General features: G+C 40.1%; 1 protein-coding gene and 1 long non-coding RNA gene across 6 annotated transcripts in view; one reads left to right on the top strand and one right to left on the bottom strand.

Moving 5' to 3' along the window:
* The first annotated feature begins 2,893 nt into the window (after window positions 1–2,893).
* On the top strand, window positions 2,894–3,888 carry LOC131975223 (uncharacterized). Of its 5 annotated transcripts, none has more exons than XR_009394707.1 (3): window positions 2,894–3,349; window positions 3,466–3,703; window positions 3,812–3,888. It is a non-coding gene; the product is annotated as an uncharacterized LOC131975223 (long non-coding RNA). The 5 variants fall into 5 exon arrangements; XR_009394706.1 differs by having other exon boundaries at window positions 3,766–3,877; XR_009394704.1 differs by lacking the exon at window positions 3,812–3,888 and having other exon boundaries at window positions 2,894–3,203; window positions 3,250–3,349; window positions 3,466–3,790.
* Window positions 3,849–27,556, bottom strand: part of cnot6l (CCR4-NOT transcription complex, subunit 6-like) — a 36,500-nt gene continuing 12,792 nt past the window's right edge. The window contains exons 4-12 of the mRNA XM_059337819.1: window positions 26,051–26,136; window positions 25,394–25,483; window positions 24,319–24,387; window positions 22,936–23,093; window positions 20,913–21,067; window positions 18,355–18,506; window positions 14,446–14,673; window positions 11,148–11,350; window positions 3,849–7,991 (exon numbers count right to left, since the gene is read on the bottom strand). Coding sequence (XP_059193802.1) covers window positions 7,767–7,991; window positions 11,148–11,350; window positions 14,446–14,673; window positions 18,355–18,506; window positions 20,913–21,067; window positions 22,936–23,093; window positions 24,319–24,387; window positions 25,394–25,483; window positions 26,051–26,136 — 1,366 coding nt within the window. The 3' untranslated portion in view covers window positions 3,849–7,766. The remainder of the gene's footprint in view (window positions 7,992–11,147; window positions 11,351–14,445; window positions 14,674–18,354; window positions 18,507–20,912; window positions 21,068–22,935; window positions 23,094–24,318; window positions 24,388–25,393; window positions 25,484–26,050; window positions 26,137–27,556) is intronic.

Below are 27,556 nucleotides of genomic sequence, written 5' to 3'. Positions count from 1 at the left end.
CTAAGTCTAAACGAGCCTACCAGCTTTACTAATGGGTCATAATGAGCATTTATCAAGAGGATTTTGTCAGATAGCAGCAAGGACCAAGGAGGGGAGGAGCAAGAATCTAAATTTATCCATCCATCCATTCTTGTCCACTTATCCGGGGCCGGGTCGCGGGGGCAGCAGGCTAAGCAGGGCGTTCCAGACGTCCCTCTCCCAGCCACAACGTCCAGCTCCTCCTGGACCCCGAGGCGTTCCCAGGCCAGGAGAGAGATATAATCCCTCCACCGTGTTCTGGGTCTTCCCCGGGGCCTCCTACCAGTTGGACCTGGACCTCCTCTAACGGGAGGCGCCCGGGAGGATCCTTACCAGATGCCCAAACCTCCTCAGCTGGCTCCTTTAGAGGAGAAGGAGCAGCGGCTCTACTCCGAGCTCCCTCCGGATGTCTGAGCTCCTCCCCCTATCTCTAAGGCTGAGCCCAGCCACCCTACGGAGGAAGCTCATTTCAGCCGCTTGTATCCATGATCTTGTTCTTTGGTCTCTACCCAAAGTTCATGACCATAGGTGAGGGTTGGAACGTAGATGGAGCGGTACGGTCCCTTTTTAAAATGGGGACCACCACCCCGGTCTGCCACTCCACTGGCACTGTCCCAGACCTCCACGAGACACTGAAGAGGCGTGTCAACCATGACAACCCAACAGAGTCCAGAGCCTTCAGCATCTCAGGGAGAATCTCATCCAACCCTGGAGCCTTGCTGCCGGGCAGCTTTTTAACTACCTCGGCAATCTAAATCTAGGGAAACTTAAAACTAGACTTGAAGTTGGCAAAATGTAGTACAGGGATGGGCAACCTAAATGCTGCAGGGGGCCACAATGTTTCATGTTCACCACCACAGGGCCACATATAGGAGCGTGCACTTAACCAGATATGATGAAACTGCAATCTTCAAGTGAGGGTGAGGGCCGTATGTGGCCCCCGGGCCTCCAGTTGCCCATCCCTGATGTAAAGGTTAAGGTGCCGTGCCGTAGATTTTGTAAGCTATGATGCACATTTAAGTTGACCAAAATAAAAAATAAAAAATAAAAAATGTTTTAATATAAGCGGCACATTTTTACAATCGAAGAATGCAAATTGCTTCGGGTCTACACCAATGTTGAATGAAAAATAAAACATAAACAAATAGCCATTTCATTTTGTATAAATGTTTTGTTCCCAGCCACAGGAGACACACACTGAAGAGCCTCATGTTGCTCAGGTTGCCGACCCCTGGACTAGTTAGTGGTCGTCACATTCAACATGTAAAAGCAGATTAAAGACAACAAACCCTTGTCAGATAATCCTCATGTGTCTTATCGGCCACCAAAGATTAAAACCTCATGTTCTGACTGCAGTCTTGTGAAATCAGCTTGAATGAAGTAAACAGTGGCAGAAAATAAAAACAGAACAGAGTCGGATATTGAACAACAGGATTTTTACATTCAGAAATCACATGTGATGATGGCGGTGATAATCCTGTGAGAGATACAGCTTTAAAGAGAAAAACAACACATGAGAGTGTTTATTTCTGTAGTTCTGGTAGAAATGATTAGTCCTCCATATAAAAAAACTGTTTGATTAAAAAAAACAGAAACCAGTCTGAGGGGAGCAACCACTCCTTAGTGATGGATGGATGGATGGATGGGTGGGTGGGTGGATGGATGGTTGGTTCTTGGTTGGTTGGTTGGATGGATGGATGGATGGATGGATGGAAGGATGGGTGGGTGGGTGGGTGGATGGATGGATGCTTGGTTGGTTGGATGGTTGGTGGATGGATGGATGGATGCTTGGTTGGACGGTTGGTGGATGGATGGATGGATGCTTGGATGGATGGATGGATGGATGGCTGGCTGGTTGGTTGGTTGGGTGGATGGAAGGATGGGTGGGTGGATGGATGGATGGCTGGCTGGTTGGTTGGATGGATGGTTGGTTCTTGGTTGGTTGGTTGGATGGATGGATGGATGGATGGATGGATGGATGGATGGATGGATGGATGGATGGTTGGTTCTTGGTTGGGTGGTTGGATGGATGGATGGATGGTTGGTTCTTGGTTGGTTGGTTGGATGAATGGATGGATGAATGGATGGATGGGTGGGTGGATGGATGGATGGATGGATGGATGGTTCTTGGTTGGTTGGATGGATGCTTGGTTGGTTGGTTGGTTGGTTGGTTGGATGGATGGATGGATGGATGGATGGATGGATGATGGATGATGGCGCTGGGCTAATCTCTGAGCGTCTTGGTCTCATGGGCAGTGCTGCTGTTGGAGAAATTGTACAAACTAGGCACGTTGTTTGTAGAAAAAGTATGTGAAGTGAGCTCTACAGAGACAAAGTAACAGGTAATGAAGGGTGGATATTATTGTGGAAAAAAGTAAAAGTGGCTGTGGATTTTGGATGATGTGTGTAAAGAGAGATGTGAAAGAGGGAAGAAATTAATTTTCAGTCAGCACCATCTCAGAGCAACAACAGCTTTGAGCGGATAACTAAAAGAGAAATAAAAGCCATCAAGACAGACTTGCTTTTAAACCTAGAACATTTATCTTCTTTTTCTCAAAAAGTTGTTAATACTGAATTGTACAAAGTACAAATTGAAAGACTGCATGTTTGTTGGAGACAGAAAATGCCCATAGTTCAAAAACAAAGTTGGACAGAGACCAGTTGTGTCTCTAACAGAGTATCAGAGACAGCTGGAGATGGTATTTTTCACATATGAGATCAAAGAAAATAAACACCAGGTACATCTCTGATTTACCCCTTAAACTGGAGAATGGTACATTCCCCTTACAGATGTGAAAGACGCCTCGTCTTCAAAGGCGATTTAATTTATGTACAGCTGGTGTACAAAATCAGAAAACCCTGTGAGGTGAGTTTAGGAGTGAAGTATAGGCCTCAAAATGCTCACAAATATCATCAACCCCATCAGAACTGGAGGTCAAATCATGTGCAAATGAAGCAGAACTGATCCGGTTTAAAGCTTTAAAGGTTTCAGGGTGCTGATACTGGACTGATCCGGTTTAAAGCTTTAAAGGTTTAAAAGTTTCAGGGTGCCGATACTGGACTGATCCGGTTTAAAGCTTTAAAAGTTTCAGGGTGCTGATACTGGACTGATCCGGTTTAAAGCTTTAAAGGTTTAAAAGTTTCAGGGCGCTGATACTGGACTGATCCGGTTTAAAGCTTTAAAGGTTTCAGGGTGCCGATACAGGACTGATCCGGTTTAAAGCTTTAAAGGTTCAAAAGTTTCAGGGTGCTGATACTGGACTGATCCGGTTTAAAGCTTTAAAGGTTTCAGGGTGCCGATACTGGACTGATCCGGTTTAAAGCTTTAAAGGTTTAAAAGTTTCAGGGTGCTGATACTGGACTGATCCGGTTTAAAGCTTTAAAGCTTTAAAGGTTTCAGGGTGCTGATACTGGACTGATCCGGTTTAAAGCTTTACAGCTTTAAAGGTTTCAGGGTGCTGATACTGGACTGATCCGGTTTAAAGCTTTAAAGGTTTCAGGGTGCTGATACTGGACTGATCCGGTTTAAAGCTTTAAAGGTTTCAGGGTGCCGATACTGGACTGATCCGGTTTAAAGCTTTAAAGGTTCAAAAGTTTCAGGGTGCTGATACTGGACTGATCCGGTTTAAAGCTTTAAAGGTTTCAGGGTGCTGATACTGGACTGATCCGGTTTAAAGCTTTAAAGGTTCAAAAGTTTCAGGGTGCTGATACTGGACTGATCCGGTTTAAAGCTTTAAAGCTTTAAAGGTTTCAGGGTTCTGATACTGGACTGATCCGGTTTAAAGCTTTAAAGGTTTCAGGGTGCCGATACTGGACTGATCCGGTTTAAAGCTTTAAAGGTTTCAGGGTGCCGATACTGGACTGATCCGGTTTAAAGCTTTAAAGGTTTCAGGGTGCCATGTTGTGCCGACAGCATTCATCCCAGAATTATGGCTTTTCTTTTCAAATACTGAACAGAGCAAAAGCTTTGACTAATTTCACTAAATTCAAAGAGTTTACTGGACACTACAGTGTGAAATGTGCCGGATCTGTTAAACACTGAGTGCATGTGCAGGTAGCTATTACTATTATATATTATATTATTATTATTATTATATAGAGTCCCTGCAGAGGTAGGGCTGGCTGTCAAACCTCAATATTTACTTTTTCCACCAATCGAGAAGTGTCAAAGTACAGCGACATGTCGGATAAAGTACGAAAACTGGCATGGAAACTGTTTCAACTGAGTCTCTAACCTGATTATTCTAAATTTGAACAAAAGATTTGGCCAATTTAACACGTCATTTTCTTTTTAACCCTTTAACTGCCTGCTCAACCACATGGTAGAGCACATTTAGAGTAACCAATGAGGTTTGTTTTTCTAAATAAATCTGCTGGATGTCTCTGTGTCTTTAAATAGTTAAATGCCTGTTAGCCCCGCCTCCAACCAGGAAATCAGAAACAAGAAAATCACTCCAGACATTTGTTCTGTTTTTAACGAAATTTTGAAAGGTAGGTAAATTTTTTTTACATATCCTCCTGTTAGACACCTTACTGAACAGAATAATGTTAAATGATTCCACAAAAAAACTGTAATGAATGTATAATCATTTTTTAAAAACTATCTCAACCAAACGGTTGATTTGGCGCTTTATGGTTAGCTTAGCGGTATTAAGCTAATGTCATTATAATGAATTATGTGCTATGAAATCATAACTTCATCATTCATTGCTGTAAATATGAAACATTTAATGTTATTCCATCATAAATATGCTGAAATAATTAATTAAGTATGTAGTTTTTGTCACTTTCTGAGACCAGTAAATATGGTAATTATATAGAATAAATATGTGGAAATCATGACTATAACAACTAATTCCATTTTTAACTAAATGAAAAAGCTGGTATAGTAATATTTTTACCATTGTCAGAGAATGTGGTTTGTAATTTTTTTGTTTTTGTTTTACAATTACTAAATGGATACAAAAGGAGGTTAAAGGGTTAAAATGTAACTGACATCTGATGCCAACTATTGAGGAGGGACAAAATAAATGCAAAGATCAGAAAAATAAAGGTGACAAAACAGAAAGATTTGTCTTGTTTGCTCCCCTGTGAATGAATCCTGACTCCACGTCTGGAGCCACTGGTTTAAACAATGGGAGGTCCCCATTGACCCCTATGGGGCCTTTTTCATAAAATAAAAAAAGAACTTCTCAAAATCTTGAAATACATTTTTTATTGGTACTAAAACTGGAGTTTTGATAGCCAGTCCTCGCCTGTTGTTTATCCTATTATTCCCACATTAATATTGAGCCAAATCAAACATGTGCAGTGGTATTTATCAATCAATATTTAGATTGATAAATAGCACTACAGGTGCTAAAAATGTGTATTTTTAATGTTTGGTCTGACTTCCAATTAAACCTACTGACGATGGTTTTAAAAAGTGTCTAAACCAAATTTATCAGAATTCTTTTTGCACCTTTTCACATTTAAACAATTTAGACTAAATTTCCCAAGTTATTATTTTTGGGCAATGGAGCAAAAGTGCAGCAGCAGTTTTATCAAAAAATGTACCAAGACGTGGGACTTGTACAACAACAACAACAACATACATTACCTGTGCTTTATAAAGTCTTTTAAACCAATAGCTTCCTGTTTGGTTTTAGGTCTTAGGACTCTGGGAGTCTTCAGTTTGAGAGGTACTGTTGGATGCATAGCTTCGCCCTGAGGTACACCTAACAGAAAGGGCTTTTACTTCTAATCATCTCACACAAATATAATACAAAGTCCACAGGAGCGTTACAGGCTCAGAGCAGATTCAGAGCGAGCCTTTGGTAAATACATTCAGCTCCTGCTCACCAGTCATTGGCACATTCTGCTCAGGAAGTTGTTGTTTTTCTGGCACCAATAAATAAATATGATCTTAATGTCGACAGAGTGAAAGTCATCGGTTGTGGGGATACTCTTTGGGGAACCAGGACGACACTCTTTAAGACCAGACGTGTTTTAAAGCTAGAAGTATAAACGGATTGTTGGTCAACGTCACGATTTGTTGCCAACATATTCCACGTCTTTTATTCACAGTAGAGCTGAAACAATTATTAGATTAATCAAACAATAACAGATTATTAAATGAATCGTCAACTATTTTGATAATCCAATAATTGGGTTGAGCAGCTTTTTTTTTTTAAGACAATAAGTCCAAATTCTCTGATTTCAGCTCAATATTTCTGGTTTCTTTGTTCCTTTATGACAATAAACTGAATATCTCTTTGGTTTGTGGACAAAACAAGAGATTTGAGGACGTCATCTTGTGGTTTGGGAACACTCATTGATATTTTTATACAGTTTATTCACCAAACAACTAATTGATGTAAGAATCGACTAATCGACTAAGCAAGTCAAAGAGTTTGGATTTTTTTCGGATTTAGGATCATTTTTTAGGATTTCAGCTCCTTTGGCCTGATTATTCTGTGGTAGTTTTCTACTCGTACTGAGCGTTTTCTGAACTTCAGTGAGCATTATGTAAAATATTTAGCAATGATCAAAGAGGGATTATTGAAGAAAAACTTGGTAGAAGTGAACGCAGCAGCTCAGTGACATTCACGCAGCGCTGCAAGGCGACTTACAGGTCGTTACCTGAGTCAGGTGACTTAATCCCAAATTATACGGAAATGTGATGAGAAAAAGTTTGACCTGATAAGTGTCTATGTGAAAGCCTGCTAAAACAATTCATCATCAATATCATCTGTCCTATTTAGTGATTCACAAGTAGCTTACACGACATGATTTCATATTTCATATTTCACACATGAAACGCACCAGTTTAGTCTCACAATGTCCTTAGATTACTTTAAAATCATCCAATCAGTACTTTTTAATCTTTAAAATAGCACCCGTCTTCTCCACATTTAATATTAAAGTATTTTGGTGTTTCCCGGTCGATCATATTTGAAAATATGGACTTGTGTTTACAAAAACTACAGCTGTAAACAAGTCTGTGACATGGTGGTAAACATTCCTAACTCGTAGTGTTTCTCCTTCCATTAAATTAAATTAAATTAAATTAAATACATGTCAGTTCATTTGGGAGTTGAAATCCAGCTAATCACTGCAGTTTGTGTCGTTTCTCTTTTTAAAAAGTGGATATTATTATTATTATTATTATTATTATTATGAGTTAAGGTTTGTTGATCATATCTAAGGCAGAAAAGGAAAACAAGTGACATTGGGGGGTTGCCATGGCAACCTCACTACCCCAAGAGAACAAGTGGCATTGGGGGGTTACTGCGGCAACCTCACTATCCCAAGAGAACAAGTAACATTGGGGGGGTTGCCGCGGCAACCTCACTACCCCCAAGAGAACAAGTGGCATTGGGGGGTTACCGTGGCAACCTCACTACCCCCAAGAGAACAAGTGGCATTGGGGGGTTGCCACGGCAACCTCACTACCCCAAGAGAACAAGTAACATTGGGGGGGTTGCCACGGCAACCTCACTACCCCAAGCCCAACATTTGGTATCAAGCCTTTTTTAAGGGGAGAAAAAAAAAGTATTAAAATAAACATTTACAGTGTGCAAAACAACCAAACAGAAAACGGAGCAACAAAGGGGCGAATACTTCACTCCTTTAGAGTAGGTGTGCCTCAGGGTCGGAGGGTCGGATGGTGTCTGAGTTCTAACATGATGGGTGGACTGTACAGGGTCCTGTATAAAGATGGAGGGCTGAGGAGGGGGACCGGACAGTGTTTTGTCTCTCAGGCTGCACTACCTGTGGACCGGCAGGTGCAGCCCGTTGAGGGGGTTGTTGAGTTGGTGGGCCGAGGGAGGCTGCAGCTCCAGCTGGGCCAGCAGGGAGAAGTGGTCCGAGGGGATGTGGGGGTGGGGGCAGCCGGTGATGCTGTTGTCCACCAGCCACTGGCTGTCCAGGGGTCCCAGCAGGCCCAGGACACTCATGTGGGTCTTAGAGAAGAAGATGTAGTCGATAACGCCCTGCAGACACAAAGACATCACGGCATTCACATCTGGGCCAATGACCTGATCTAACCCAGCGGTTCCCAACCTCTTCTGTGCCACGGCACATATTTTACATTAGAAAAATCACACGGCATACCACCAAACAAAAATGTCAAAAAGACAGTAAAAAACACCCAAAATATGTTTAGAACTCCATGTGTCTGTCACAATTCCAACCCTCCTCCTTTATCTGGCAACAGTGACCCAAAACAGACTGTAAGCCAGCCAGTGGCCACTTCGCACATGCAAGATTCATTTGCAGACTGGATGCTGAGGGGTTAACATCCCCTGCTGTGACTGCAGCTGGGAGAGACTGCTGCGGGAGGACTGGGCCGCTTGTGAGTGCTTTGGGACGTAGTTGGTTTTTACCTTAAAGTCGTACATGTATTTGTTTTTTACCTTAAAGTCGTAAGTGTAGTTGGTTTTTACCTTAAAGTCGTACGTGTAGTTGGTTTTTACCTTAAAGTCGTACGTGTAGTTGGTTTTTACCTTAAAGTCGTAAGTGTAGTTGGTTTTTACCTTAAAGTCGTACGTGTAGTTGGTTTTTACCTTAAAGTCGTAAATGTAGTTGGTTTTTGCCTTAAAGTCGTACATGTATTTGTTTTTTACCGTAAAGTCGTAAGTGTAGTTGGTTTTTACCTTAAAGTCGTACGTGTAGTTGGTTTTTACCTTAAAGTCGTACGTGTAGTTGGTTTTTACCTTAAAGTCGTAAGTGTAGTTGGTTGTTACCTTAAAGTCGTACGTGTAGTTGGTTTTTACCTTAAAGTCGTACGTGTAGTTGGTTTTTACCTTAAAGTCGTAAATGTAGTTGGTTTTTGCCTTAAAGTTGTACGTGTAGTTGGTTTTTGCCTTAAAGTCGTACATGTATTTGTTTTTTACCGTAAAGTCGTAAGTGTAGTTGGTTTTTACCTTAAAGTCGTACATGTAGTTGGTTTTTACCTTAAAGTCGTACGTGTAGTTGGTTTTTACCTTAAAGTCGTAAGTGTAGTTGGTTGTTACCTTAAAGTCGTACGTGTAGTTGGTTTTTACCTTAAAGTCGTACGTGTAGTTGGTTTTTACCTTAAAGTCGTACATGTCTTTGTTTTTTACCTTAAAGTCGTACGTGTAGTTGGTTTTTACCTTAAAGTCGTACGTGTAGTTGGTTTTTACCTTAAAGTCGTACGTGTATTTGTTTTTTACCTTAAAGTCGTACGTGTAGTTGGTTTTTACCTTAAAGTCGTACGTGTAGTTGGATTTTACCTGAAAGTCGTACGTGTAGTTGGTTTTTACCTGAAAGTCGTACGTGTAGTTGGTTTTTGCCTTAAAGTCGTACGTGTAGTTGGTTTTTGCCTTAAAGTTGTACGTGTAGTTGGTTTTTTACCTTAAAGTCGTACGTGTAGTTGGTTTTTACCTTAAAGTCGTAAGTGTAGTTGGTTTTTACCTTAAAGTCGTAAGTGTAGTTGGTTTTTACCTTAAAGTCGTACGTGTAGTTGGTTTTTACCTTAAAGTCGTAAGTGTAGTTGGTTGTTACCTTAAAGTCGTACGTGTAGTTGGTTTTTACCTTAAAGTCGTACGTGTAGTTGGTTTTTACCTTAAAGTCGTAAATGTAGTTGGTTTTTGCCTTAAAGTTGTACGTGTAGTTGGTTTTTACCTTAAAGTCGTACGTGTAGTTGGTTTTTACCTTAAAGTCGTACATGTCTTTGTTTTTTACCTTAAAGTCGTACATGTCTTTGTTTTTTACCTTAAAGTCGTACGTGTAGTTGGTTTTTACCTTAAAGTCGTACGTGTAGTTGGTTTTTACCTTAAAGTCGTACGTGTAGTTGGTTTTTACCTTAAAGTCGTACGTGTATTTGTTTTTTACCTTAAAGTCGTACGTGTAGTTGGTTTTTACCTTAAAGTCGTACGTGTAGTTGGATTTTACCTGAAAGTCGTACGTGTAGTTGGTTTTTACCTGAAAGTCGTACGTGTAGTTGGTTTTTGCCTTAAAGTCGTACGTGTAGTTGGTTTTTGCCTTAAAGTTGTACGTGTAGTTGGTTTTTTACCTTAAAGTCGTACGTGTAGTTGGTTTTTACCTTAAAGTCGTAAGTGTAGTTGGTTTTTACCTTAAAGTCGTAAGTGTAGTTGGTTTTTACCTTAAAGTCGTACGTGTAGTTGGTTTTTACCTTAAAGTCGTAAGTGTAGTTGGTTGTTACCTTAAAGTCGTACGTGTAGTTGGTTTTTACCTTAAAGTCGTACGTGTAGTTGGTTTTTACCTTAAAGTCGTAAATGTAGTTGGTTTTTGCCTTAAAGTTGTACGTGTAGTTGGTTTTTACCTTAAAGTCGTACGTGTAGTTGGTTTTTACCTTAAAGTCGTACATGTCTTTGTTTTTTACCTTAAAGTCGTACATGTCTTTGTTTTTTACCTTAAAGTCGTACGTGTAGTTGGTTTTTACCTTAAAGTCGTACGTGTAGTTGGTTTTTACCTTAAAGTCGTACGTGTATTTGTTTTTTACCTTAAAGTCGTACGTGTAGTTGGTTTTTACCTTAAAGTCGTACGTGTAGTTGGATTTTACCTTAAAGTCGTACGTGTAGTTGGATTTTACCTGAAAGTCGTACGTGTAGTTGGTTTTTACCTGAAAGTCGTACGTGTAGTTGGTTTTTGCCTTAAAGTCGTACGTGTAGTTGGTTTTTGCCTTAAAGTCGTACGTGTAGTTGGTTTTTTACCTTAAAGTCGTACGTGTAGTTGGTTTTTACCTTAAAGTCGTAAGTGTAGTTGGTTTTTACCTTAAAGTCGTAAGTGTAGTTGGTTTTTACCTTAAAGTCGTACGTGTAGTTGGTTTTTACCTTAAAGTCGTACGTGTAGTTGGTTTTTACCTTAAAGTCGTACGTGTAGTTGGTTTTTACCTTAAAGTCGTACGTGTAGTTGGTTTTTACCTTAAAGTCGTACGTGTAGTTGGTTTTTACCTTAAAGTCGTACGTGTAGTTGGTTTTTACCTTAAAGTCGTAAGTGTAGTTGGTTTTTACCTTAAAGTCGTACGTGTAGTTGGTTTTTACCTTAAAGTCGTACGTGTAGTTGGTTTTTACCTTAAAGTCGTACGTGTAGTTGGTTTTTACCTTAAAGTCGTACGTGTAGTTGGTTTTTACCTTAAAGTCGTACGTGTAGTTGGTTTTTACCTTAAAGTCGTACGTGTAGTTGGTGTAAGGCATCAGATTGCTGTCGTAGGCGCTCTTCAGCTGGAAGCTGTGTGTGATGCTCCCGTCTGAGTTGCCGTTCTTGCCGTTGCAGCTGAAGTTGGTCAAACATTCGTTGTAGCGTAGCTCTTTAAAGTCCTTGTGGTTCTCGGCCACTCCTCCGTTGCTCAGGTATTCCACCACACCTGGATCAAACCACACGTCAACTTTCTGTTGTAAAGGTGCAATGTGTTAATCTAGAACATCCCTTTGATTTTATAAAAGCCTAAAGTATTATTTCTTTCATTATGGAGATCAACATACCAATTAGGATTGAAAGGGTTTAACCCATAAGAACCCAGATCTTTTTATCCTTGAAGGAAACTTATGGGGGATATACCACACAGAACACATTTATGATGTTTGAAAAAAAATACTTCCCCTAAATGTCAAAGATCTGTGATGTGACATAAACGTTACATTGGGCGTTTATGAATTTATGTTTATGATATGTCTTATTTTAAAATAAATAAACTCAACAACGTAAGTCGCGAAAAACTGCCCCAAATTTTGCATTGAAGTGAATGGGACGGCCGAAAAAAAATGAGTGAAAAATAACAAAATTTGATATTTTTAAACGTCTACTTTTCCGGCATAATTTCACCTAGAGACTCCATTTAAACTTTAAACAGTAGACACAAGTCTTGTGTATCGGTGTATTAATCCACGTTTCGATAGGTCATATAGTTTTTTATCAATCCCTGTTCAATGACCATGATCATTTTTGGAGAAATTCTGAGATTATAATGGGTGTGTATTGCACGGAATGTTCGTGTCACAGTGTGTGACATCATCGCCAGAGTGTAGAGGGAGAGAAGAAACTGTCAAAAAATAAATTTGAAAACTGCGCTCCAGGCCGCAAATTCCACTCTACAGAAATAATTTATACATAGAAACTTAGGAAAATTAGTCTTCTCCCTCACAATCCTCTGGTAAAGCTGTCAGAGTTATAGTTTGGGCGTAGGACGCACAGATGATCCACCAACACCACCAACAGCCTCATTGGCTCCCATATTAAAAACACAGGGAGATTTCTGAAAAAGGGAGATGTAACAGTTTTTTTAGATCGCTCTAACAAAGCTGTTTTTTATTTTTCTTAAAAAAAAAAACATATGTAGATGTTCAGGAAGAACTCAGGACGCTCAAAGTGAAGTCGGATCAATGATAGGTATTATGGTTTTGCCAAAAATGCTTTCTGTTCAAGGCCAGAAATTAAAGGTCACAGGTTGCTGTATAAATAAATACTTGTAAAGGAATGCTTGTTGTAGGTGTGCTCCTTGTATATTATATAGTATCATAATATATAGTATATAATCATAATCATAATATATAGTATCATAACATTACTAGTATTAATTGTTATAAATCTCTGAAGAATCTCATCATAGTGTACACACTACTTATATAAAGCACTTTGGTCAACCTTGGTTGTGTATAAGGTTCTCTACGAATAAACGTGACCTTGATTAATATCTTTTGTGAATCAGACCTTTGAGACAGGGAAAATAATGCTTGAAGCTCTCAGCAACAGCAAGCCGTTCACATGAGACTTTGCCTGTGGCTGTGAGAGTGAAACGAGGATCCTGAGGAGTGCTGAGGACGGTCCTACTGGAGTTAAAACCAGTTAAAACCAGAATAAAGCCACATAAAACCAGTTAAAAGCAGAATAAAGACGGTTCTACCGGAGTTAAAACAAGCTAAAACCAGAATAAAACCACATAAAACCAGTTAAAAGCAGAATAAAGACGGTCCTACCGGAGTTAAAACCAGTTAAAAGCAGAATAAAGAGGGTCCTCCGGGTTTAAAACCAGTTAAAAGCAGAATAAAGAGGGTCCTACCGGAGTTAAAACCAGTTAAAACCAGAATAAAGACGGTCCTACCGGAGTTAAAACCAGAATAAAGAGGGTCCTACCGGAGTTAAAACCAGTTAAAAGCAGAATAAAGACGGTCCTACCAGAGTTAAAACCAGTTAAAAGCAGAATAAAGACGGTCCTACCGGAGTTAAAACCAGTTAAAAGCAGAATAAAGAGGGTCCTCCGGGTTTAAAACCAGTTAAAAGCAGAATAAAGAGGGTCCTACCGGAGTTAAAACCAGTTAAAAACAGAATAAAGACGGTCCTACCGGAGTTAAAACCAGAATAAAGAGGGTCCTACCGGAGTTAAAACCAGTTAAAAGCAGAATAAAGACGGTCCTACCAGAGTTAAAACCAGTTAAAAGCAGAATAAAGACGGTCCTACCGGAGTTAAAACCAGTTAAAAGCAGAATAAAGACGGTCCTACCGGAGTTAAAACCAGTTAAAAGCAGAATAAAGAGGGTCCTACCGGAGTTAAAACCAGTTAAAAGCAGAATAAAGACGGTCCTACCGGAGTTAAAACCAGTTAAAAGCAGAATAAAGAGGGTCCTACCGGAGTTAAAACCAGTTAAAAGCAGAATAAAGACGGTCCTACCGGAGTTAAAACCAGTTAAAAGCAGAATAAAGACGGTCCTACCGGAGTTAAAACCAGAATAAAGAGGGTCCTACCGGAGTTAAAACCAGTTAAAAGCAGAATAAAGACGGTCCTACCGGAGTTAAAACCAGAATAAAGAGGGTCCTACCGGAGTTAAAACCAGTTAAAAGCAGAATAAAGACGGTCCTACCGGAGTTAAAACCAGTTAAAAGCAGAATAAAGAGGGTCCTACTGGAGTTAAAACCAGTTAAAAGCAGAATAAAGACGGTCCTACCGGAGTTAAAACCAGTTAAAAGCAGAATAAAGAGGGTCCTACTGGAGTTAAAACCAGTTAAAAGCAGAATAAAGACGGTCCTACCGGAGTTAAAACCAGAATAAAGAGGGTCCTACCGGAGTTAAACCAGTTAAAAGCAGAATAAAGAGGGTCCTACCGGAGTTAAAACCAGAATAAAAGGGTCCTACCGGAGTTAAACCAGTTAAAAGCAGAATAAAGAGGGTCCTACCGGAGTTAAACCAGTTAAAAGCAGAATAAAGAGGGTCCTACCGGCGTTAAAACCAGTTAAAAGCAGAATAAAGAGGGTCCTACCAGAGTTAAAACCAGTTAAAAGCAGAATAAAGAGGGTCCTACTGGAGTTAAAACCAGTTAAAAGCAGAATAAAGACGGTCCTACCGGAGTTAAAACCAGTTAAAAGCAGAATAAAAGGGTCCTACCGGAGTTAAACCAGTTAAAAGCAGAATAAAGAGGGTCCTACCGGAGTTAAAACCAGTTAAAAGCAGAATAAAGAGGGTCCTACCGGAGTCGGGCAGCGAGTTGAGGTCAGCACACAGGACGATGGGGATGGAGGACGGGTTGGCGGCGGGCGAACCGGTCGCCGTGGAGCCCGAGGCCCTCTCAGCGATGCTCTTCAGCTCCGACAGGAACATCATGGTCTGGATCAGCTTGACGTCCGAGTACTCGGGGTCCCAGTGCATGTGGGCGTTGGCCACCAGGATCAGCTGCCTCTCCTGAGTTGGCTTCATGCCTGGAGACACAGAACCACAAAACAGGGATTATACCAGGACACACAATACGCACACTGCAAAAAGGTGTTTAAAAACCAGATCAAACAGTAAATCTGAGGGAAATGATCTTGCTGCATGGACAGATAATTTACCTTGACAAGATTTATTAAATTAAGATTATTAAATCTAGAAAAAAGCATGTTGAACACTAAAAATAAGAAATTAACTCTTAAAACAAGAATAAAACTAGAATAAGACCACATAAAACCACATAAAACCAGAATAAAACCAGTTAAAACAGAATAAAACCAGTTAAAACCAAAATGAAACCACATAAAACGAGAATAAAACCAGTTAAAACCAAAATAAAACCAAATAAAACCACAAAAAAAACTGTTAAAACCAGAAAACCACATAAAACCACATAAAACCAGAATAAAACCACATAAAACCAGAATAAAACCAGTTAAAACCAGAATAAAAACATAAAACAAGAATAAAACCAGAATAAAACCGAGAGATTTCTGAAATTAAGATTATTAAATCTAGAAATAAGCACGTTGAACACTTAAAATAAGAAATTAACTCTTAAAACCAGAATAAAACCACATAAAACCAGAATAAAACCACATAAAACCATAATAAAACCAGTTAAAACCAGAATAAAACCAGTTAAAACCAAAATGAAACCACATAAAACGAGAATAAAACCAGTTAAAACCACAATAAAACCAAATAAAATCAGAATAAAACCAAGAGATTTCTTAAATTAAGATTATTAAATCTATAAATAAGCATGTTGAACACTTAAAATAATAAATTAACTCTTAAAACCAGATAAATGATCTAACACTTCTAAATCTAAAGTTTTTTTTAAAATCTTGTTAAGAACCAAATAATCATCAGGTCACTCTGCTCGGGCCAGTTCATCACTGCTGGCAGCTTTCATTTATCTGGTTTAAGAGTTAATTTATTGTTTTAAGTGTTCAACATGCTTATTTCTAGATTTAATAATCTTCATTTAATAAATCTTGTCAAGGTAAATTATCTGTCCATGCAGCAGATTTACTGTTTGATCTGGTTTTAGACACACCTTATTTTTTACAGTGTAATGCTACAATCCAAAACCAATGAAGGACTGAAATCAGGACAAAACCTTAAACACAAGATAAAAACTTTAAAAGAGGCTTGGTAAACCCACCAAAACCCCCTAATAAAAGCTGATCTTGGTCTAATTTTGGCTGCTTTGGTTAGAGAAAAGCACCGAACGCTGATGAAACTTCAGAAACGTGCTGAGACAGAAAAATAAAAGTATTAAAAGGAAGAGGAAGATTTGCAGAACGTGAGTTAAAAACAATTAAATCAACCACAAACAGCAAACAGGGAAGTTTTACTGTATCCGGACGGTCCCTTTATGTAATACATGCAACAATACTGTCCTAAATGTAATAAATTAACAGACAAATACAGACTGAAGCTGTGTATAAATCAGGTTTTTGAAACCAGAGCAGCAGCAGAAATTTCACCCCACAAATCTGCTGACTAATCACTGCTCTCCTTCATTTCTGATTCCTAAATTATGGAAGTTTGTCACTAATAATTAGATCTTTTCCCTCCATTGATGCCTTTTAACCCTGTGGAGTCCAGAATCTCCAAATAATCCAGACTTGTTGCTTCCATCAGACTAGAAAACAAAGCAGCGTGGAGCCCTACTGTACATTTACCTCTAAAGTTCTGGCTGTAAACTCCATGAGGCCAGTTTCAGTTTGATGATGATATACCAAGTAAAACTGGAGACAAGCTCAAATAGATTTAGTATCAAATGATAGAACTGGATGGAACCCTCTTATATGGTAGATTTGACACCTTTGCTCACATTTGACACATTTAACATTCTTTATTGAGCATGATAGTGTTTTGAAAGTTAAAAAAAAGATTAAAAATCACATTTTATGTTGGACTAAAGGACTAAAAAAGACACAAAATGACCAAAAAAGACACAAAATGACCAAAAAGACACAAAATGACCAAAAAGACACAAAATTACCAAAAAAGACACAAAATTACCAAAAAAAAGACAAAATGACCAAAAAAAGACACAAGTGGTGTAGACAGGCAGGATGAAAAGGACTCGATAGAGTGAAAACCCATTTAAAGAACCATCTTTCTCTTCTTTTATTCGATTGATAATGAAGACATGGCCGACCACTCCTCTTTTTATTTGTTAGTATTTTATTTTGTGTGTGTGTTTTGTCTGTCCTCCTGCATCACTCCATTGATTGGCATCAAATGGATTTGATTGATTTCTGACCACAGTCACTAGTGACACCTTGTGGTAAAAACACATGACTGCAGATAAACCTCATGTTTCTAATCAACCTCAGGTTCTCTTCACATGTCCAGGAAATATTACCCAGATTGATAATAAACCTGTGCAGAAGCTATTTAAGGGACACAATTAGTGATAAAATTATTAATCATTGCGTAATTTATCGGCTTTTTAAATGTGAGGAGTTTCTTTCTTTCTCCAGCTTAATGCAACTTTTTGCAGCTGGAAAAAAGATTCTGTCCTTATTCTGTCCCTATAAGAAGAGCCTCCGGCCCCCGCTGCTCGTTAAGAAGAGCCTCCGGCCCCGCTGCTCGTTAAGAAGAGCCTCCGGCCCCCGCGGCTTGTTAAGAAGAGCCTCCGGCCCCCGCTGCTCGTTAAGAAGAGCCTCCGGCCCCCGTGGCTCGTTAAGAAGAGCCTCCGGCACCCGCTGCTCGTTAAGAAGAGCCTCCGGCCCCCGCGGCTTGTTAAGAAGAGCCTCCGGCCCCCGCTGCTCGTTAAGAAGAGCCTCCGGCCCCCGCTGCTGGTTAAGAAGAGCCTCCGGCCCCCGCGGCTCGTTAAGAAGAGCCTCCGGCCCCCGCGGCTCATTAAGAAGAGCCTCCGGCCCCCGCTGCTCGTTAAGAAGAGCCTCCGGCCCCCGTGGCTCGTTAAGAAGAGCCTCCGGCCCCCGCTGCTCGTTAAGAAGAGCCTCCGGCCCCCGCTGCTAGTTAAGAAGAGCCTCCGGCCCCGCGGCTCGTTAAGAAGAGTAAGAACGAGTCTCCAAAAGTCTCCAATAACACCAGAAAAAGTCGCTGGATTTGTCTCCGGCCACTTTTTAAAAAATAGTCTCTAAGGGGGTCTGAAAAGTCTCTAAATATAGCAACAAAGTCACTAAGTTGGCAACACTGCTTCACCAGCTTTTACAAATCTCGCGTGTTGTTGTGGCGTCCAGTACTACGTCACATCCTGTTCTAGTGTTCTATCCAATCAGTAACCAGGCTGTTTTCAGGGGAGAAACACGGCCCCGCCCCCTGGTGGTTGGTGGACTACTGATTGATTAGATATGCAGGAGAGACGCATTTTAAAATGGAAATATCACCGACGATCAGGTTAATTTAATGGTGGCGGCCAAAATCATGATCAGGGTTAAAATGTGATTAATTGTGCAGCCCTAGCTGTAGACGTATGACGGTGTAGGGTTCTATGTGATGATTGTAATATCAGTTGGTTGGTAAATGAACTGGACTACTAAATGTGTTTCTATAAGATTATGGCACAAGGGATAGTAACATCTTGTCCTGTGTATTATCGTATGTTTTAAGAGTTAAATTCAAGCATTTTCAAGGTATCTAAAGCAACAGGAGAAGGGACAGTAACATGAGCTGCTGTTTCTCACCATCAGAGAACAAGTCCTTGTTGACCTCCAGCAGCACGGCCACCCCGATGTTGTCTTTGGTCATCACTCTGTTCAGCATGACCTCTGACCCCTCAGAGTTGGCCATGGCCACCTGGTTGAACTCCACCGTGTGTTTCTGGACCAGAGTGAACCTGCACAAACAGACACAAGAGAAACATGTTAGCCCATTTAAGGCGGGAAAGCATTACTGCATTTCTACCATTAAAGCCTGTTGGGTTCTGTTGTGTTATTCTACCATTAAAACCTGTTGGGTTCTGTTGTGTTATTCTACCATTAAAACCTGTTGGGTTCTGTTGTGTTATTCTACCATTAAAGCCTGTTGGGTTCTGTTGTGTTATTCTACCATTAAAACCTGTTGGGTTCTGTTGTGTTATTCTACCATTAAAGCCTGTTGGGTTCTGTTGTGTTATTCTACCATTAAAACCTGTTGGGTTCTGTTGTGTTATTCTACCATTAAAACCTGTTGGGTTCTGTTGTGTTATTCTACCATTAAAGCCTGTTGGGTTCTGTTGTGTTATTCTACCATTAAAACCTGTTGGGTTCTGTTGTGTTATTCTACCATTAAAACCTGTTGGGTTCTGTTGTGTTATTCTACCATTAAAGCCTGTTGGGTTCTGTTGTGTTATTCTACCATTAAAGCCTGTTGGGTTCTGTTGTGTTATTCTACCATTAAAACCTGTTGGGTTCTGTTGTGTTATTCTACCATTAAAACCTGTTGGGTTCTGTTGTGTTATTCTACCATTAAAACCTGTTGGGTTCTGTTGTGTTATTCTACCATTAAAACCTGTTGGGTTCTGTTGTGTTATTCTACCATTAAAGCCTGTTGGGTTCTGTTGTGTTATTCTACCATTAAAACCTGTTGGGTTCTGTTGTGTTATTCTACCATTAAAACCTGTTGGGTTCTGTTGTGTTATTCTACCATTAAAACCTGTTGGGTTCTGTTGTGTTATTCTACCATTAAAACCTGTTGGGTTCTGTTGTGTTATTCTACCATTAAAACCTGTTGGGTTCTGTTGTGTTATTCTACCATTAAAACCTGTTGGGTTCTGTTGTGTTATTCTACCATTAAAGCCTGTTGGGTTCTGTTGTGTTATTCTACCATTAAAACCTGTTGGGTTCTGTTGTGTTATTCTACCATTAAAACCTGTTGGGTTCTGTTGTGTTATTCTACCATTAAAACCTGTTGGGTTCTGTTGTGTTATTCTACCATTAAAACCTGTTGGGTTCTGTTGTGTTATTCTACCATTAAAGCCTGTTGGGTTCTGTGCTGTTATTCTACCATTAAAACCTGTTGGGTTCTGTTGTGTTATTCTACCATTAAAACCTGTTGGGTTCTGTTGTGTTAATTGTCAATTTGTTAATTGTCAATTTGTGTCTTTTTGGTCATTATACATCTTTTTTGGTCAATTTGTGTCTTTTTGGTCATTATACATCTTTTTTGGTCAATTTGTGTCTTTTTGGTCATTATACATCTTTTTTGTTCATTTTGTGTCTTTTTATTGGTTATGTTACATCTTTTTTTTAGTAATTTTGTGTCTTCTTTTTGGTCAATTTGTGTCTTTTTGGTCATTATACATCTTTTTTGTTCATTTTGTGTCTTTTTTTGGTCAATTTGTGTCTTTTTTTTTTGGTCAATTTGTGTCTTTTTGGTCATACATCTTTTTTGTTCATTTTGTGTCTTTTTTTGGTCAATTTGTGTCTTTTTTTGTTCATTTTGTGTCTTTTTTTGGTCAATTTGTGTCTTTTTTTTTGGTCAATTTGTGTCTTTTTGGTCATTATACATCTTTTTTGTTCATTTTGTGTCTTTTTATTGGTTATGTTACATCTTTTTTTTAGTAATTTTGTGTCTTCTTTTTGGTCAATTTGTGTCTTTTTGGTCATTATACATCTTTTTTGTTCATTTTGTGTCTTTTTTTGGTCAATTTGTGTCTTTTTTTTTGGTCAATTTGTGTCTTTTTGGTCATACATCTTTTTTGTTCATTTTGTGTCTTTTTTTGGTCAATTTGTGTCTTTTTTTGTTCATTTTGTGTCTTTTTTTGGTCAATTTGTGTCTTTTTTTTGTCAATTTGTGTCTTTTATGCTCATTATACATCTTTTTTGTTCATTTTGTGTCTTTTTTTGGTCAATATGTGTCTCTTATGGTCATGATACATCTTTTTTGTTCATTTTGTGTCTTTTTATTGGTTATGTTACATCTTTTTTTTAGTAATTTTGTGTCTTTTTTGTTCATTTTGTGTCTTTTATGGTCATTATACATCTTTTTTGTTCATTTTGTGTCTTTTTATTGGTTATGTTACATCTTTTTTTTAGTAATTTTGTGTCTTTTTTGTTCATTTTGTGTCTTTTATGGTCATTATACATCTTTTTTGTTCATTTTGTGTCTTTTTTTTGGTCAATTTGTGTCTTTTTGGTCATGATACATCTTTTTTGTTGACTTGAAACAGAAACCAGAGAGAAGCTGAAACACACAGCTAGCGTTAGCACAGCTAGCGTTAGCACAGCTAGCGTTAGCACAGCTAGCGTTAGCGAGAACTGACTTGTGGGTCTTGAAGAAGACAGCGCAGCCGTCCACGTGTTTCCTCTCCTGCTCTGAAACCAGTTTGGCTCGAGACTTTGGGCAGAAGTATCCGTCATAGCCGCGCTGCTGCAGAGTCTCCAGGAACAAGGAGTAGTACTGCTCCGTCTCCACCTCCTGCTCACAGAAAACATCATCAGAACAAGGAGGAGTACTGCTCCGTCTCCACCTCCTGCTCACAAATATATATCATCAGAACAAGGAGGAGTACTGCTCCGTCTCCACCTCCTGCTCATAGAAAACATCATCAGAACAAGGAGGAGCACTGCTCCGTCTCCACCTCCTGCTCATAGAAAACATCATCAGAACAAGGAGGAGTACTGCTCCGTCTCCACCTCCTGCTCATAGAAAACATCATCAGAACAAGGAGGAGTACTGCTCCGTCTCCACCTCCTGCTCACAGAAAACATCATCAGAACAAGGAGGAGCACTGCTCCGTCTCCACCTCCTGCTCAGATAAAACATCATCAGAACAAGGAGGAGCACTGCTCCGTCTCCACCTCCTGCTCACAGAAAACATCATCAGAACAAGGAGGAGTACTGCTCCGTCTCCACCTCCTGCTCACAGAAAACATCATCAGAACAAGGAGGAGTACAGCTCCGTCTCCACCTCCTGCTCACAGAAAACATCATCAGAACAAGGAGGAGTACAGCTCCGTCTCCACCTCCTGCTCACAGAAAACATCATCAGAACAAGGAGGAGTACAGCTCCGTCTCCACCTCCTGCTCATATAAAACATCATCAGAACAAGGAGGAGTACAGCTCCGTCTCCACCTCCTGCTCACAGAAAACATCATCAGAACAAGGAGGAGTACAGCTCCGTCTCCACCTCCTGCTCATATAAAACATCATCAGAACAAGGAGGAGTACAGCTCCGTCTCCACCTCCTGCTCATATAAAACATCATCAGAACAAGGAGTAGTACTGCTCCGTCTCCACCTCCTGCTCACAGAAAACATCATCAGAACAAGGAGGAGTACTGCTCCGTCTCCACCTCCTGCTCACAGAAAACATCATCAGAACAAGGAGGAGTACAGCTCCGTCTCCACCTCCTGCTCATATAAAACATCATCAGAACAAGGAGGAGTACAGCTCCGTCTCCACCTCCTGCTCATATAAAACATCATCAGAACAAGGAGGAGTACAGCTCCGTCTCCACCTCCTGCTCACAAATATATATCATCAGAACAAGGAGGAGTACTGCTCCGTCTCCACCTCCTGCTCACAGAAAACATCATCAGAACAAGGAGGAGTACTGCTCCGTCTCCACCTCCTGCTCACAGAAAACATCATCAGAACAAGGAGGAGTACTGCTCCGTCTCCACCTCCTGCTCATATAAAACATCATCAGAACAAGGAGGAGTACTGCTCCGTCTCCACCTCCTGCTCACAGAAAACATCATCAGAACAAGGAGGAGTACTGCTCCGTCTCCACCTCCTGCTCAGAGATATAAAACATCATCAGAACAAGGAGGAGTACTGCTCCGTCTCCACCTCCTGCTCACAGAAAACATCATCAGAACAAGGAGGAGCACTGCTCCGTCTCCACCTCCTGCTCACAGAAAACATCATCAGAACAAGGAGGAGTACTGCTCCGTCTCCACCTCCTGCTCACAGAAAACATCATCAGAACAAGGAGGAGCACTGCTCCGTCTCCACCTCCTGCTCACAGAAAACATCATCAGAACAAGGAGGAGTACTGCTCCGTCTCCACCTCCTGCTCACAGAAAACATCATCAGAACAAGGAGGAGTACTGCTCCGTCTCCACCTCCTGCTCACAGAAAACATCATCAGAACAAGGAGGAGTACTGCTCCGTCTCCACCTCCTGCTCAGATAAAACATCATCAGAACAAGGAGGAGTACTGCTCCGTCTCCACCTCCTGCTCACATAAAAAACACACACGTATTTTTTGTTCATTTTGTTCATTGTTTCTCCTTCTCTAGTAATAACTGGTGATGTTTGAGGTGACGGAGGTGCTGACCTGCAGGCTGATGATGTCGGCGTCACAGCTGGTGATCTCCTCCATGATGCCTTTCTTGCGGTATTCCCAGTTGAGGGCCCAGGACGGACAGTATCCGTAGAGCTGCCGCGTGGCGTACTTATCACACAGCACGTTGTAGCACATGACGGTGAACACAGCTGCAGAAACACACCACCAGGTTAGCAGCTACACCTGGACAGGTACCTTCATTAACACGTTTTGGGGCCTTTATTTGATCGTGCAGAGACAGAGAATGGACTGAATCAACGTAACTGACACTACTGGTCAAAAGTTTTAGAACACACCAACTTTTCCAGAATTTAATTGAAAATGATGCAGTTTAATGTCTCAGTGTACTCTGAAATGAATGCACATTTGCAACATTTAAAATTCTTTATTGAGATTCAAAATCACATTTTATGTTGGACTAAAGGACTAAAAAAAGACACAAAATGACAAAAAAAGACACAAAAAGTCACAAAATGACCAAAAAAAGACACTATAAGTCACAAAATGACTAAAAAAGACACTAAAAGACACAAAATGACAAAAAAGACACTAAAAGTCACAAAATGACCAAAAAAATACACCAATTCACAAAATGACCAAAAAGACACTAAAAGTCACAAAATGACCAAAAAAAGACACCAAAAGTCACAAAATGACTAAAAAAAAGACACCAAAAGTCACAAAATGACAAAAAAAGACACTAAAAGTCACAAAATGACCAAAAAAAGACACAAAATGACCAAAAAAAGACACAAAATGACTTACAAAGACATGAAAAGAATTCAAAAATGGACAAAATAGCCCAAGACTCCATAGAGTTAAGTTGTTAACCCATTTCTTGTCCCCTGAAAAAGGCCTACTTGTATAATTCTGAAATGTACATTATTTTTCAGTTTTGGTTAAGCTTACCTTTTTTTATTTACCTCTGGCAGTTCACCACTTACCTTTGGACCCTTTCAAGCTGTTCATTTGACTTGAACTGCTTGAATTTCAATAAAAAACTGGAAAAATTGGGGTGTTCTAAAACTTTATGGAGTCTTGGGTCATTTTGTGTCTTTTGGTGTCTTTTTTTGGTCATTTTGTGTCTTTTTTTAGTCCTTTAGTTCAACATAAAATGTGATTTTGAATCTTGTTTTTACTTTCAAAACACTATCATGCTCAATAAAGAATTTTAAATGTTGCAAATGTGCATTAATTTCAGAGTACACTGAGACATTAAACTGCATCATTTTCAATTAAATTCTGGAAAAGTTGGTGTGTTCTAAAACTTTTGACCAGTAGTGTATGCCTTTTCACCTAAACACACAATCAGACATGCAGCAGGAGGAATTCTCTCAACACACAACAGGAACTTTTCCCCCCAGGTGAACGTACCTGTTGGACTCATTTGGTCTCGCTCTTTCAGAGTGATCCAGGGTCTCTGGGGGAGCTGCTCTGGGTGAACTGCAGACAAACAAACACAAAGGTTCACTGCTATGATACTCTGCTGCTCAGCTTGACAATAAACCAACAGGTAAACATGCACCAGGTGTGTGGACAGACGTCTTTTTATAGGAAGATTCAACTCAAAAACAACCACAGCCGCTACAAAGTGCTGTACATAAACAAACAGAACAAGAACAATAAATAGTTTCATTGCTTTTTTTAAAAACAATATAAAAAACAATAAATAAAAGCAAACCATAAAACACTAAAATTCTTGTGTTGTGTTGTTTAAAATATGTGTATATTATTATTAAATGTAGGGCTGCACGATTATGGCCAAAATGATAATCACGAATATTTTGATCAATATTGTAATCACCATTACTAATCACGATTATTCATCATGTTAGGGAAAACATCTGTATTTTTATTGCACTACTTTTAAAGTCGTGTCCACTGCTTGTTGTAAACAAACAGGGATCGCTAAGCCGGCCCCGCGGCTCGTTAAAAAGAGCCTCCGGCCCCCGCAGCTCGTTAAAAAGAGCCTCCGGCCCCCCGCGGCTCGTTAAAAAGAGCCTCGGGCCCCCGCGGCTCGTTAAAAAGAGCCTCCGGCCCCCCGCGGCTCGTTAAAAAGAGCCTCCGGCCCCCGCGGCTCGTTAAAAAGAGCCTCGGGCCCCCGCGGCTCGTTAAAAAGAGCCTCCGGCCCCCCGCGGCTCGTTAAAAAGAGCCTCCGGCCCCCGCGGCTCGTTGAAAAGAGCCTCCGGCCCCCGCGGCTCGTTGAAAAGAGCCTCCGGCCCCCGCGGCTCGTTAAAAAGAGCCTCCGGCCCCCGCAGCTCGCTAAGAAGAGCCAGCCCGCCTAAGGCTTCATTTACTTTATTTTATTTGTTTATTCCTTTGTTTGGTTTGGACATATTGGCACCTGGCGAGGAGGAGAATAAAAACTCAGAACCTTATTTTCCGACTAAACCTGGATTTTTTTTTTTTAGAAGAAGAACCCCGCGACAGTTCCCATGAAGCCTTTTACCTGCTAGATTGTCGAGCATGTAGTTCAAAAGCTTCCTGGTTCCGTCCGGCTCCTGGTACAGGTTGAGGATGTCTTGGGACAAAGGGTTTCCTGCAGAACAAACACATATAATCAATATAGAAAAGAGTAAAGTAGGGAGAACTTTTCATTCACCAGCCAACATCTGAAGAAAAGCTCTCAATTGTTAGGAATGTAAAAATACACACTGCAAAAAATGTGTCTAAAAACCAGATAAAAACACTAAATCTGAGGGAAATGATCTTGCTGCATGTACAGAAGCATAGGATCAACATGCTTGTCAAGAAATCTTGTCAAGGTAAATTATCTGTCCATGCAGCAAGATAATTTCCCTCAGATTTACTGTTTGATCTGGTTTTTAGACTAAACACCTTTTTCGCAGTGCAATAATTGCTGCGACAAGAATTGCATCAAAGTAGATAATTAAAAACTGTCAGGATTTAATTTAGAATATATCAATTTATCTCATATGTTGTTGATTGTATTATTGTGTCATGCATAAATAATGACACCATTACTTAGAAAAAAGAGCAGAAACCAGAGTAGCAACATAAATAATACATAACACTAAACAAGTAAACCATTCTGACATTATTTTCAAATCATATTTAATGGCAATATTAGAAACAAAGGCCTCACCTTTTAGCCCCAAGGTTTGTAACTGGAAAAGCCTCCCAAGTTCATAAGGCAGAACTCGTAAAAGATTGTTGTTTAAAAGCAATTCCCTGCAAGAGAAGAAGACATGAAGATCAGGTTTCTGTGTCAAAAAACACGTTCTCTAACTATGAAAAAAAAATACACAAAATGACCAAAAGAAAGACACATAATGACCCAAAAGACACAAATAACACAAAATACACACGTTTTGTGCATGTTTTTAACCCTGTCCTACCTGAGAGAGACCATGTTGCATGTTTTTAACTCTGTCCTACCTGAGAGAGACCATGTTGCATGTTTTTAACTCTGTCCTACCTGAGAGAGACCATGTTGCATGTTTTTAACTCGTTCCTACCTGAGAGAGACCATGTTGCATGTTTTTATCTCGTTCCTACCTGAGAGAGACCATGTTGCATGTTTTTAACTCGTTCCTACCTGAGAGAGACCATGTTGCATGTTTTTAACTCGTTCCTACCTGAGAGAGACCATGTTGCATGTTTTTAACTCGTTCCTACCTGAGAGAGACCATGTTGCATGTTTTTATCTCGTTCCTACCTGAGAGAGACCATGTTGCATGTTTTTAACTCGTTCCTACCTGAGAGAGACCATGTTGCATGTTTTTAACTCGTTCCTACCTGAGAGAGACCATGTTGCATGTTTTTATCTCTGTCCTACCTGAGAGAGACCATGTTGCATGTTTTTAACTCGTTCCTACCTGAGAGAGACCATGTTGCATGTTTTTAACTCGTTCCTACCTGAGAGAGACCATGTTGCATGTTTTTATCTCTGTCCTACCTGAGAGAGACCATGTTGCATGTTTTTAACTCTGTCCTACCTGAGAGAGACCATGTTGCATGTTTTTAACTCGTTCCTACCTGAGAGAGACCATGTTGCATGTTTTTAACTCGTTCCTACCTGAGAGAGACCATGTTGCATGTTTTTATCTCTGTCCTACCTGAGAGAGACCATGTTGCATGTTTTTAACTCGTTCCTACCTGAGAGAGACCATGTTGCATGTTTTTATCTCGTTCCTACCTGAGAGAGACCATGTTGCATGTTTTTAACTCGTTCCTACCTGAGAGAGACCATGTTGCATGTTTTTAACTCGTTCCTAACTGAGAGAGACCATGTTGCATGTTTTTAACTCGTTCCTACCTGAGAGAGACCATGTTGCATGTTTTTAACTCGTTCCTACCTGAGAGAGACCATGTTGCATGTTTTTATCTCTGTCCTACCTGAGAGAGACCATGTTGCATGTTTTTAACTCGTTCCTACCTGAGAGAGACCATGTTGCATGTTTTTAACTCGTTCCTACCTGAGAGAGACCATGTTGCATGTTTTTAACTCGTTCCTACCTGAGAGAGACCATGTTGCATGTTTTTAACTCGTTCCTACCTGAGAGAGACCATGTTGCATGTTTTTAACTTGTTCCTACCTGAGAGAGACCATGTTGCATGTTTTTATCTCTGTCCTACCTGAGAGAGACCA

The sequence above is a fragment of the Centropristis striata genome, chromosome 7 (assembly GCF_030273125.1).
Source record: "Centropristis striata isolate RG_2023a ecotype Rhode Island chromosome 7, C.striata_1.0, whole genome shotgun sequence".
NCBI lineage: Eukaryota > Metazoa > Chordata > Actinopteri > Perciformes > Serranidae > Centropristis > Centropristis striata.
This window is presented reverse-complemented; position numbering and strand designations above follow the sequence as displayed.